We start from the raw sequence: 14,085 nt of genomic DNA, 5'->3' as shown, positions 1-14,085 counted from the left end.
TTTCTAAATTCAGACAGCTCACACCCTTTGTGTTCCTACCAGTCACCTCATGGTCTCCCTCCCTTTATTCACATTTCTCGTTCTTCCCCATGTCTCATTGTCAATACGGATTATCCTCCATCACTTCGTTCCATCAGCTCATTTGAGTTGTGGCAATCTTCCCGGATATCTTCTTCATTTGCTTACTTTGCACTTCGCCCTTTTGGTTCCACCTGCCCATCTGTTTCAATCTATCATTTAGCCTATCTGGCTCTAATCTTCCTCTTCTCCTTTACCTGCCTCTACCTGTCTACCATTTCTTCATTTCTTATGTTTCTGTCTATCACCCACCAGCTATCCTCCCTCTGCTCTCTCAGTCCCGATGCCGGGTCATGGCTTGAAATGTTGACCATTGATTTTGTCTTCACAGATGCTGTCTGGCATTCTGTGTTCTTCCAGCAGTTTGTTATTTTGCTTTACATCAGTATTGTTGAATGGAATGACAGAGCCCATTCAGGGGTGGGAGGGCTTGTTTTTTTTTCACCCTTATCTTGCTGTAGATAATAGCCTCAAAAGGGTTTCACAGCAGACACTTGCCTCAGGCTATTCTTTAGCCATTCCTGTATTTGATCACTTTTAGTTCCCTGAGCCAAAGTAATCTGAGTACTTAAATTATCTTGACACTGAGATAAACTGAAATGCACAGCTGGTACAGCAAACAGTTCCACAACTGAACTGATATCATTTATTTTTTTAGCAATTTTAACAGTTTTAATGTGACCACCAAGTTTACTGATCTTGGGCTGGATCACATTGATCTGTATCTGTGAAGTGAGGCTTGTTCATTCATTGCACAGAACAAATCTGCCTAGGAGTAGTTAATGTTCGCATGTTAATATTGCGTTGACGTTCTGCTCCAAGCATTTTCGAGTCTCTCGAGATTTCTTGTAAGTAGGAAATGCTTTGTCAGTTGAATAAGAAAGAAACTGGGTTAGGAGACTGGATTATCCTGCACAAGAAACTCACATGGGGATTATACTATGCTGATTTCATGTGCACTGTTTTACCATAAATTTATAAACTAGCATTATGCAGTATCTTACATATTATAAACGGCAGTCAGGAGACTACACATAGTTTCATCCTTATTCTTGCAGTATGTATAACTCAAAATATAGAATAAGTTCTCAGAAGATGTGCAGTGATGAAGGGGCCCCTTTATACCTTTGGTGTTTGTAGTGGTTGCAAAGAGGTACCTGGCCCCATCCTACCACTGGAACTGCAGATCTCAACTCTTCAAGTACACACTGGAGTACTTAAATGTAATAAGATTCCTATTTCTACCACCAAATTTCAGGTAGAGCATTCTTGACCCTTCCCAATCACTAGATGAAAAATACGTGCTTACTTCTACTGTAATTCTACCAGTTTGATCTCTGCCCCTTGTTCTTTGAGCCCATAACAGAAATGGGTGCTTCATATTTCCTCTTTGTTGACCTCTTGTAGATTTATTGAAAGATCTATTGCGGAGCTCTTGAAAGGAACTGAGAACTGCTCACGTTGACTCAAAAGGGAATCATGAGAGAGTTTAAAGCATATTTTTGAAATAAGTTTATTTCCCTACTGTAAAATTATGTTTTAAGGAATTCTTGTTGCTTGAAACTCTTTTAGGCAGCTAATTGGCAAATCAGGGTTGAGGTTGTGTACATTTGTCATCAAACAAGCTAGTGAATTAAGTTTCTCTTCTGCCTTCTCTGTTCCAAAGAAAACAACCTCAGTCTGACCAGTCTGTCTTTCTAATCCTGGCACAGCTTCATAAATCTGCCCTGCACCCTCTCCAACGCAGTCACATCTTTCCTGTCATTACCATGTTCGTCCGACTCTGTCTTCCGTAATAAGATATCGCACTGCCTAGGGAAAAAAAAACTTTTTTATTAATTTGTCAATGCACTTTTATTGATGGCTTCCTCTTTGAATGAATTCTCTAGAATTCTCCGTATTATCTGTGTCTAATTATTAAGGAGGGGGAGATGGCATGTGTATGGGTTCCATGTGATCAAGATTTGGATCTAAAGCAAGTGGCAAAAGTCAATATTGTTTAAAAATGACAGTAAGCATTATCCAAAATAAAACATAATTTATTTTTCTGTTGTAATGTTTCACAATGTTTGTGTTGCTGGCAAGGCCAGCTTTTTGGCCTTTCTATTATTTGACTATTAATAAATTCTAGTTCAACAAACTGATGTTTGTCGCTTCTTGTTGGCTGACTGTCAGTTTACTGTAACTACAGTGAAAGGGTGTCGGGGGGGTACAGGCAAAATTGAACTTGTGCTGCTTACAATCCACAGCAATGTCTGCATGAACTCCGCAAGCAATTTCCAGGCAGCCACCGGGTGAAACGATTGACTGGCATGCGATATGAATCACTTGAAAGGTACTGGAGAACTGATGCATTCCACCACAGAAGGAATTGTGTAAGGGAATTGTGCAACTTGTAAAATATGTTTCCATTGTAAAGTTATAATTTAATGTTTCTCTTTGCTTAAATACTCTTTTAAATAGCTGCTTGGTAAATTGGGGAATAGGTCTTGTGCATTTGACGTCAAGCACAAGCTTGAGATTGATCTGGTCTGATCTGAGCTTGACAGATGATATCTAGAGATATTTAATGCATCTAAGTACTCAATCGTTTGACTAGATAAACTAATTAATCTTTCTTAAGGTATGATGATGCCAACAAGATGTATGATGGAATATTGCAGGATGATCCAACAAACACCGTAAGTAAATAAGACTTTCAGAGCATTTTGTGGGAAATCCAAATGTTTATTCACGCGAGTCAACTGCTGGGCAGATAGATATTGTAGAAGAGAGAAACCTTCAGCATTATTTGAGTTCTGGTGTTAATCTGGCAAAGTACCTTGGTTCAGTTTCTGTAGTTTTGTAATATAATTTGCAGCTCAGACTTCTGTTTATCATTAACATCTTGCGTTATCTCAGTTTAGTGAAGTTTGTGGAATTTATTTGATCAGTGTTAGGAGTGAGAGCTGTTGATGAATCTCTTGACTCACCCACAAGAGCTGTCAACATATTTAATGGAGTTATTTGGGGGAAGTGTCCCATTCTCTGTGCAAAGGAGTGGAGGCAAAATTAATCTGTATGTTGGAGGTTGATGCAAGAGAAGAACTGCTCTAGAGCTTTAAAATGCATTGCATTCTGCCACTTGGCTTTTGATAGCTGTGTGTAAAGCATTCTTGACCCCAGCAGCATGGAAGGCAGGAGTCTGCAGTTTTGGCATCACATATTCTCCACATAGTTGTGTCAGTGGTATTGGAAAATGCAAATAATAAACTAATAACTGTACAGCATGCATAAATGTTTGGTTTGTGCTTTCCACTGTATTGGTTTCTATCAGTTTTGGATGGCACGATATCGTCAGCATAATACAAATGTTATTCTGTTAATTCAAGAAGTGAAAATTTTACTTGATGAAACTAATTGGGTTGAGTGAAAGTAGAGCAAGCATATTGCCTCTAAGCAAATAATCATGTAAACTTCATGATTGGTAGAAGGGAGGGAGTTGTTTGGGTGGGGGATGGGAAGAGATTGAATTTTGCATTCCCAGATTAGCTGATCTACCTGTCGTGAATACAGAGTGCAGCCTGATTAAATAGATGTGAAGAGATGAAGGGATCAAAACCAAATGCCAAATAAAACACGGTACTTCAAAAGTTGTATGAAACGTGTGTTATCGGCCAGGATTTACATGAAGACAGATTACCTTCTGGTATTCTTTCAGATCTGAAGTTGGACAACATCTGCAACGGTGTGGATGTGTAACAGACAGAATGCCCCCTCCCTGCCCCCCATTCATTCTGCCTTGTCGTTTTGATCCTGAATTCAGTCTCTTGTTTTTGTGGATTCCTTAGTATGCAGTTAAGATCAGATTTGTTTAATAAATTATTGGGTGTTGGAAGTTGCTCAGATGTTAGGTACCTGCTAATAATCATTCCCATAAGGGACATGTAGCAGAATAACACACTACACGATTTTAAGCAGCGACCTTTTGCCTTGTTTGTTTTGGCATATGAGAAATTTGTAATGGTTTCTTCTGCTGTGTCAGTTGCCTGTATTGGTGCTGCCTTAGAATATTAAGTTTTCATGTTGGCAGCTGCTGTAAGGTAAACAGACAGAATGAAGAGAGAAAAAAATCCGTGTGCTAGGGAGCAGGGAAATTGCCACTATTAGAAACTGTTTTTAATCTATGCTTATGTTTAACCAAATCATCTTCAATATAAGTACTTTTTCAGCTTAAAACATCCTGCAGTTTTCAGTGTTAACTCATCTGATTTTGTGTCTGTGGATGTACCACATATAAATCTCCCTGGAGGTCAATGAACCTGTTAACTCTTCACTGATAGAAAATAGATTTCTAAAGTGTAATTATACACTTTGCAGAAGATACAGTGTGGATATTTTATATTGAGAGATAAAGTGACCCTTGGTGAATCCACAATTTCTTGCAATGGGAGCTTTGAAGCTTTTTAATTCCTTTAAGGGATCATGCCTGTAGTATCACTTTCTAAAAGCTTTTAATTGTCTGTATGCCTGACCAGTGTATGAGAGATGAAACTGAAAAGTCAAAACCACTGTCTCGTGATAGCAGTAAAAATTTAAGAAATGCTGAGACAAGTCTTCGATAAGGTGTCTGATCTCTTATTTTAACCCCAAATCCCTGCATTAACCCTATATTTCTTTATTCCCTTAATATTTACAATTCTGCTAATCTCTGTTGTGAATGTAATCGGTGACCGAGCTTTCTGCTTGGGTAGAGAATTCAAAAGACTTGCTGTAGTTTTGGATGAACAAATTCCTTTTCTTTCTCCCTTGAATGGCTGAACCCTTATTTTGAGATTGTGATCCATTTTTGTAGGGGGAAACATCATTCCTGCTCCTACCTTGTCAAGCCATGTAAAAATATTACTTGGTTCAATGGGATCACTTCTCATTCTCTTCTGTTCTTGAGAGTGTGGGTCTGGTCTGCATAAACTCTCCTTGTGTCAAACCTGCCATCCCAGAAGTTAATCTTCTGAGCCTTCACTGTACACTGCTTATTGCAAATATCTCCTTTCATCAAGCAGAACAAGACACAGTATTTCAGATTTGCTCCATGCAATTGGAGCAGGACTGCTCTACTCTTGTGATCAAGTCTGCTTAAAAACTACAGGCCAACATACTTCTTGTCTTGCAATTGGTATGCTAACCCTCCATATGAACTTTCAGTAGTTCATGTACTGAGCATCAATGCCTTAAAACCTCTCACTTAGACTATTTTTCTATTTTTTATATAGGATGTCCTCACAATTTTTGCACAAGATGTTTCAAATGCCACATCGTTAACTATTCAACTAACTTGCCTGAATCCCCATGAAGTCCACCCATGCACCTTTTTACAGTTCGTGCTACCCCCTCCAGCAAATTTAGATGCGTTGCACTTGATCTCCTCATCCAAATCACCATCTTTCTACACAAAATGTTGGAGGAACTCAGCAGGCCAGGCAGCATCTATGGAAAAAAGTACAGTCGACGTTTCGAGGCGAAACCCTTTGGCAGGACTGGAGAAAGAAAGCTGAGGAGTAGATTTTACTGTTAAATCAATCTTGAATTTGGATCAAGAGAAGATCCTGAAATCTCTCTGACATGTCTTTATGCAGCTCACCCAGATGTGCACAGTATACTTGAAGATCATCATCTGGTATTTTTTCTTTCTCTTCCAACTCCATGAGGCTTGGAAATTGGAAATGTTGTGATGACCAATGTTGCACTTCAATCGAGTTAACTTGGAACAACATGTGGAAATGACTGATATGCCTTTGGTAAAACTCACATTGTTTCCTTGCAATTGAAGATTGATTTCATTAAACTTTGCAAATAATTCTAACAAATAAGCGGTATCATGCCTAATATTCTTGAGTTAATTACTAAATGAAGTATTCAGGTCTTCAAAGAATTTTATTACTATTTCAAAAAGTGCATGAAAGTATCTCAGGCAGTTTTGAGAGCCATCTGAACAAGTGTTCAGACTGTTATAATTCTCCAAATGGTCAAGAGTTGAAAGCATGGTATTTGATTTTATTTACTGCTGTGATAACAATATTTAATGATTTGTGTAGCTGTTTTTTTTCCGACAAGATGCTGTCTGTGAATTACACCGTGAATGGTAAATATGAGGGGTGAAGATATGTCTCTACCAAAGCAGTTGTAAGGCACTCTTTCCACCCGCTACCCTGCAGGTCATCCTTGGGCATGGTGTAGCACCTGCTTTGCCACCCCACCCTCCTCCCGTTCAGGGTCACATGAAGCCATGGGAGCTGGTGGTGCATATCACGTCCCACACATGCAACCACTGACACCATGCAGGCAGTCTCTGAAGAGTATTGATAATGGTTTGGGGTCACTTGTCTTGTAAAGACAGCCCAGAAGAAAGCAATGGCAAACCGCTTCTGTAGAATAATTTGCCAAGAGCAATCATGGTCATGGATAGGCCATGATCGTCTGCATCATGCAACATGCTACATAATGGTGATGACTGGTGGTGTCTTGACATTGATGATGCCCCATCTGTTGCACAAGCAAGAATGTTGGTGAGTGCAATGTCCTTCTCTTTGAAGAATTGCTTGACATCCCAAAATATTAACTCCCCCTTCTTATCTGTTTCTAGTCCCCTTGCAAATTACCACCCGTGAACCATGCTTTCATCTTTTATGAAGTGAACATAACCATGAAGTGAAGATTTTTCACCTGGCAAAGTTGACTCATCCAGCTGCAGAGCAATTTCTGTTGTCTTAAGTATTTTGCACAAGGTACCTTCCACATTCTCAGGCATTTCATTATTTGTCTTTGAACAGAGTTGTCACTGAGTGGAATTGTGTAAGTTATTTGATTTGGTAACTTAAGCAAAACCGTACTCAGAACATCCTTTACTGCTGACAGAATTAGTTCTTCTCCAATTGTTTGGAGCTTTCCCAATTTAGCAATGAGGAATGAAATGTTGTGTGAAACACACAAACTATCACTGTTTTGCTGTAAATCGCTGGAAAGCATGTTTTGAAGTGTTTTCCGTTTTTGAAAGTTTTCACAAAGTGAAAATTAACTAACTTTTTGTTGCTTTATCAGATATATTCTCTTCAAATGTTCAAGGATTATGGATGGTTTCAGTGCTTCATTTGGGGAAAAAAACTTTTTTCACTCAACAGACATTGGTTGCTTGACGTTGGTATAAATCCATTTTTCAGATACTCCACACTATACTGTCTACACTTTTTTTTTGTTCCGTCTGCTTCTACCATTTTCATTATAAATTAACAACAACAGTCAATCACCTATTGTTTGAGTCCAACCTCAAGCGTTGCAATCAAAAAAGGGAAAAGTTATGATTTCATCATAGCTCATGCAAAACCTAGTAAGTAAATTGGGATAGTGATATCTCTGTTGGGCTGTGGGCTAAAGAAAGCAGGCAAGACCATTTCATATCAAGTCAAGTACCTTTTTTTTGTCATTTCGACCATAACTACTGGTAGAGTACACAGTTAAAACGAGACAATGTTTTTCAGGACCGTGGTGCTACATGAAACAATACAAAAACTGCACTGAAACAACACAAAAACTACACTAGATTACAGACCTACACAGGACTGCATAAAGTGCACAAAACAGTGCAGGCAGTACAATAAAGACAATAGGCTCAGTAGAGGGCAGTAGGTTGGTGTCAGTCCAGACTCTGGGTATTGAGGAGTCTGATGGCTTGAGGGAAGAAACTGTTACGCAGTCTGGTCGTGAGAGCCCGAATGCTTCGGTGCCTTTTCCCAGATGGCAGGAGGGAGAAGAGTTTATATGAGGGGTGCGTGGGGTCCTTCATAATGCTGTTTGCTTTGCGGATGCAGCGTGTGCTGTAAATGTCTGTATTGGCAGGAAGAGAGACCCTGATGATCTCTAATTTTTTTCCCATTGAATGCCATACTCTCATTAACAGGATTTGTGTCACTGTGTGATTGGAGTATGGGAATCCTACTCCAGCATTGTACTACAGCAATGAAGCTTGGGTCAGGCCTGGAATTAACACGATTTCTTCAGTCCAGATTTCTCATGATATGCCAAATGCAGAAGTATCACGTTGCTTTTCAACAACTATAATGATTAATTATATTATGATATAATTAACTATAATGATACATTAATGATCTGGATGATGGGGTGGTAAATTGGATTAGTAAGTATGCAGGTGATACTAAGGTAGGTGGCGTTGTGGATAGTGAAGTAGGTTTTCAAAGCTTGCAGAGAGATTTAGGCCAGTTGGAAGAGTGGGCTGAACAATGGCAGAAGGAGTTTAATGCTGATAAGTGTAAGGTGCTACATTTTGGTAGGAACAATCCAAATAAGACATACATGGTAAATGGTAGGGCATTGAAGGATGCAGTAGAACAGAGTGATCTAGGAATAATGGTGCATAGTTCCCTGAAGGTGGAATTTCATGTGGATAGGTTGGTAAAGAAAGCTTTTGGTATGCTGGCCTTTATAAATCAGAGCATTGAGTATAGGAGTTGGGATGTAATGTTAAAATTGTACAAGGCCCTGATAAGGCCGAATTTGGAGTATTATGTACAATTCTAGTCACTGAATTATAGGAAATATATTAACAAAATAGAGAGAGTACAGAGAAGATTTACTAGAATGTTACCTGGGTTTCAGCACCTAAGTTACAGGGAAAGATTGAACAAGTTTAGGTCTTTATTCTTTGGAGCGTAGAAGGTTGAGGGGGGACTTGATAGAGGTATTAAAAATTATGAGGGAGATAGATAGAGTTGACATGGATAGGCTTTTTTCATTGAGAGTAGGGGAGATTCAAACGAGGACATGAGTTGAGAGTTGGGGGCAAAAGTTTAAGGGTAACACGAGGGGGAATTTCTTTACTCAGAGAGTAGTAGCTGTGTGGAATGAGCTTCCAGTAGAAGTGGTAGAGGCAGGTTCGGTATTGTCATTTAAAGTAAAATTGGATAGGAAAAGGAAATGAATGGAATGGAGGGTTATGGGCTGAGTGTGGGTCAGTGGGTCTAGGTGAGAGTAAGTGTTCGGCACGGACTAGAAGGGCCGAGATGGCCTGTTTCTGTGCTGTAATTGTTATATGGTTATAATGCGCTTCGAGCAGATTCTAAGAGAATGATAGGTTAGCAAAACATGAGGTTATGTGATCATTGTAATCAATTCTGAGGTATTGAGGACCAAATGCTGATTAAAAAGTAATTTCTTAAATTCAACCTGTCATCCCTCTGCTGCCCCCCTTGCTACTGACCGCACCCCCTCCCACCACTGCCCCCTTAGAAACTCCCATTGCCCCTGGGAGCCACTGAAGTATGGGGTAGATGTAGAAAATGGCTGTTCCTGACTTGTGGAGAAATAGGTCTGTGGGTAGTTCTCAGAAATGGAATCCTTACAAAACCTGGGGACTGCCTGTATTTCAATTAAGCACTTGCTACTCTATGAGTTTCAGGCTCCAATCATAGGCCAGCTTTCACATTTTCTTTAGAAAATGATATTTTTATGAAAAGGTGCAAGTTTTTTCTCCTTTGATATTTCAGTTTCTGACTACTTGATTTATGCATCTGTTTACTCTTCAGCTTGTCTTCTTGGCATCTAGGTTATTTGATATTGCTAACAGTTCTCTCTCCCTGCTGTCATCTTCAGTCGTTGAGACTGTCATCATTACTGCCTTAAAGCAAAACTCTCAAGTTTTCTTGCCTTGTTCACTGTAACCTCATCTCCAACTTTTCTCTTCTGTGTTTTTCACTGTTTCTGGAAACAACTGTTTCCATAAGCAATCAGCAAGTCAGGCATCATCTGTGGAGGAAAATGGACAGTCAACATTTCAGGTCGATACCCTGTGTCAGAACTGATGAGGGATCTCAAGTTAAAACATTATTACCTATTTCCCTCCACCGATGCTGCCTGGCCTTCAGCAGTTTGCCTTTTGCTCTAGATTCCAGCATTTATAGTCGTCTTTGTCTCCACAAGTTTGTCTAAAAAGTTTTTCACTGCAACTTGAAACATGTGACAATAATTAACACTGTGATCCAAAGTCATATTCGTTTTTGCCAGGCTTCTTATTTGAATGTTGCAGTCAGATCTGCACCCTTAATGCAGAGCTCAAATTGATTTCATTAGTTGTTAGAAATCTATCCAGCCTTGTCCTTGGACATTCCGAAGTCTTTGAAATGGCTGATCTCACCATTCCCTTTTCTCCCTCATGCACTTACATAAGAAGCATTGCCTGGTTGTATTCTTATCTCTTGACTTGTGGTCAGAAAATAAAGCTCCTCACATGAGTTGTGAAATATATTTGAAAGTTAAGTTATAAATGAAATTGATTGTTACTTCAGGCAAGTACAACCTTAGCTGTGCCTCTTGAGGATATTGCAGATATTTTGCTTTATGCTTGTATAAATTTTCATAGATCTGAAATCTATTGAAGTGTAATATTTTGATTTAAACCTTATGAGAAAAAAGACGTTGCAGAGCAACGGTCACAGCAATGACATGGGAAGCGATCATGGTTTGGTAATTCAATGGACGAGTACTTACAGGGGAAGAAGTATTCATATTGATGATTTGGAGGATAGAAAGAAAAGCATTAGCATTGCATCAAAGGAGGTCCTTTAGCTGTTAATGTCAAATCTACGAATTGTATAAAAACAGAACGTATGATTTTGAAATGAATGAGAACCGCATGTTCTTGTCTCTTTTCCTCTGTCCACCATTCACCCTATCATGGCAGCCACATGACAAAATGGGTGATTATCTCGAAGCTGGAAGAAACCTAAGAGTATCAAAACCTTTGAATGTTTGGATGTATTTTGCTTGCATTTTTTAAATCATTAGTTCTCCACTTCCCCAATTTGTGTCCTTTTCTGGAGTGTGGCTCCACGAAATGCTGGCATTGGACAATGCATCCATGGCCTTTAGACACCCTTTCCGATTAAGATTGCTGGATGTTAAATAGGATCTGAAGCTTTGAGTTTTCCTTCTCATCCAGTTCTGCACCAGATCTCCAATCAACATCTGCACAACCTTTATTTTCCAAATAGCCTACAAACAATCTGTAAATAGTTAAGCTATGTCAGCCCACAGCAGACTTGAACCTTTACTAGTCTTGCTGGTGTGGCTCCTCAAATGGACAGGCCTATTGAACTACTTGGGGAGTCTTTCCCGTTGGTGTATTGTCACATTATTATATCACACCATGAAAAACTTGTTTCAAATATCATGCTTGCTAAAGTGTTTCACAGTATTAGAAAAATAATAGCAGACACATGTTTTGACTTGGCAAAATATTCATCTTAAAGTCTAAGATGCAGTGAGATGTAAAAATTGATAGTATTATATAAAAGATCTTTTTGCATTATAGTGTAAATTCATATTTGTCTAGACTGTTTGGAATCCACATGAAGTGAGCAAATGTCCATAGGCCAGCCATTATACTTCATGCGGCTGAAGTGCCAGCAGCTGTGTGTAAACAGATTTTAAAATGTTCAGCTTTGGTTTTCAGCTGAAGCAATAGAGGTTTTGAAACTGCCATGTTTCTAACTGCAGTGTTTTCCAAAATCAGACCATATAAATCAAGGTCAAAACAGTGGGAAATACTGTGTGGTGTTTCTAAAAAGGCCGTGTGATTGGAATATTGTGTTGCATTCTTTTGGATTCATTGTGAGGTCAACAGTGACTTCAGTCGGAATGCTTGAGTGATTTTTTGGACCCAATATGTCTTGTTCCTGTATACCTGAAGTTGGACCTTGCTAACAGCTTGCAGTATTTTAGAACTAATTATCTGCTGCTGCACATGACTGAAAAGCACCCTTGTATGAAGAAATACTCCTTTGAGAGCACAAGAATTAGTTCTGTTTCAGTCAAAAGCAGGACAAACAGATAAATAGTTCCAAATACAGTAATTATATTACCATAAGAATAGTTCTCCTTTTGAAGGAAGGAACCCTTTCCCCTTCGGTTGTATTGATTTACTTTGCATCCTACCAGTGCTGTTAGTTTATCTGTGACCTCACATGCTTCAGCTTCTTGGAGAAGGTTTATCCAGGGCCAGTGAAAGCATGCATAGGTAAAACCTGCCCTCCAGTGTCTGGCTGAATTAATTTCCATGGATTAGACCTTGGAATCTTATTAGAAGTTACATTCAGATGGTCCTGGCTTGTTTCTGAGGACTGATTTATCAAGAAATGGTGGCAAGCATTGGCCAGCTGACATTAGGAAAATATTAAAAACCATATTGATGGTTGTTCAATTACGTTCTCTTTTAGCCTCCATGCCATTCCTTGTACCTCTGTACATAGTACATCCTTGGAACCACCATTGGGCTTATTTAGATTTGCCCAAGTTCATCTTGATCAGGTGTTAGGGACAGACTGCTCGCTCATCTAAAAACAGTGTGAATTGAAGCACTGAGGTGCTTAATTCAGCCCATGAACAACAGGTACTTTCAAAATTGAGGATAAACCCAGAGTAATGCCAGTTCTTACCCGGTGGTACTGCCTGTCCAGTATGCCCAACAAACTGTGCAAGAGGCACCCAAAGTCTGCTCCAGTTACCGAAATAAGATATCCCTGGAACATCTGTTGATACAGGGGACATGGCATGAATACCAACCCCACAGGGTGTGCTGGTACTGGAGCCTCTACCTGGAATTGGTCTCCGCTCTGGGTCCAGGTTTAGACGATAATCTGCCTTGTATTATACTCTGCATTGAAATCAGTTACATTTTATCTGCATCACAATTCTGATATTAGAGACACATTCTGCAGATTCTGGAACCTGGATCAATAAACAAACTGTTTGAAGTACGGCAGGTCAAACAGCATCCGTTGAAGCAATGGAATGGCAACATTGTAGTTCAAGACCCAGCATTTAAAGGCATTGCCAAGTAAAAAGAGGATTAAAGCTACTGCCCACCAGTCTGTACTGAAGGATGTCACAATAGTACACCTTGTGGAAACATAAAGATCAGTGTGCATTTGTGAAATCACAGTCATAGTTGACTAGTCTGTTTAGGTTCTGTGAGGATGTCATGTATATTCAAGGAGGAGTCGGTGAATTTGGTATATTTGGGTTTCAGGTTTTCTTCAGCCATTTGGGAGTAAGGTACTGACATGGATTGAAATATGGTCATTGGACAGAAAGCAAATAGTGGAAACAAATAGATCCATCTCAGGTTGGCAAGGTTTACTGCTTGGGGCTCCAATTATTTAGAATTTGTACCAAATATGTGGTTGCAAGGTCCAGATATCATATTTGAATGACACTGAATTTAGGCGTGATTGTGAGAAGGGCTTTGTTATAAGAGTAAAGATTTTTTGCTACACTTGCTTTGGTGAGACTGCATCTGGAATATTGTGTGCAGTTTTAGTCTCCTTACCCAGGAAAGAATCTACTTGTCAAAGAGGGAGTCCAATGAAGGAAGATTAATTAGACTAGTTCACCGTATGAGGAGGGATTGAATAGAGTGGGGCTGCATTCTCCAGACCTCAGACGAGTGAGAAAAGCTTTTAAGAAAGTATGTAGCATGTCAAATATATTTCACAAATACTTCAGTCACAGTGTCAGTGTAGAGAAGGGCAGTGGATTCTGGTTAATTGGTACACAACAGAACCAGAATATTTTTTATATATATACACATACACACACAAGCCACCATTTGGCTGAGTAAAAGTTATGTCTTTAAATGAAATGCAAAACAAATTAAAATACTGTGGCAACCCACTTTTTGCGCAGGTGAACCGGCTCCCAAATAGCCAGCGCGCAGGGGGAGACTTTGGTAATGCACCTCTGATGTCATTTCTGCTCGGAGAGGGCGGGCGCTAGGGGTTAAATGCCAGTGCCGAGAAGTTTGAATAATCTAGTCTCGAAATGACTTACCAACTGCGTGTCGGTATTTCAGCGCTGTATGTAGCACATTGCTACAACACTACCAAAATTACTACAGCTAATGATTTTGACGATTGCATCCTCCAAATCTCAGTTTTCTTGAGAAGAGGAAAATGAGGTGGC

The 14,085-nt window shown here is 39.5% G+C and overlaps 1 protein-coding gene across 4 annotated transcripts in view; it reads left to right on the top strand.

Moving 5' to 3' along the window:
- Window positions 1-14,085, top strand: part of emc2 (ER membrane protein complex subunit 2) — a 123,263-nt gene that overhangs the window by 46,963 nt on the left and 62,215 nt on the right. For all 4 annotated transcript variants that reach the window (XM_059973343.1, XM_059973336.1, XM_059973359.1 and 1 more), the window contains exons 4-5: window positions 2,328-2,413; window positions 2,702-2,759. In XM_059973343.1, coding sequence (XP_059829326.1) covers window positions 2,328-2,413; window positions 2,702-2,759 — 144 coding nt within the window. The remainder of the gene's footprint in view (window positions 1-2,327; window positions 2,414-2,701; window positions 2,760-14,085) is intronic.

Source organism: Hypanus sabinus, chromosome 1, assembly GCF_030144855.1.
Source record: "Hypanus sabinus isolate sHypSab1 chromosome 1, sHypSab1.hap1, whole genome shotgun sequence".
Classification (NCBI taxonomy): Eukaryota; Metazoa; Chordata; class Chondrichthyes; order Myliobatiformes; family Dasyatidae; genus Hypanus; species Hypanus sabinus.
The sequence above is the reverse complement of the archived record's forward strand: the minus strand, read 5'-3'. Positions and strand labels throughout refer to the sequence as shown.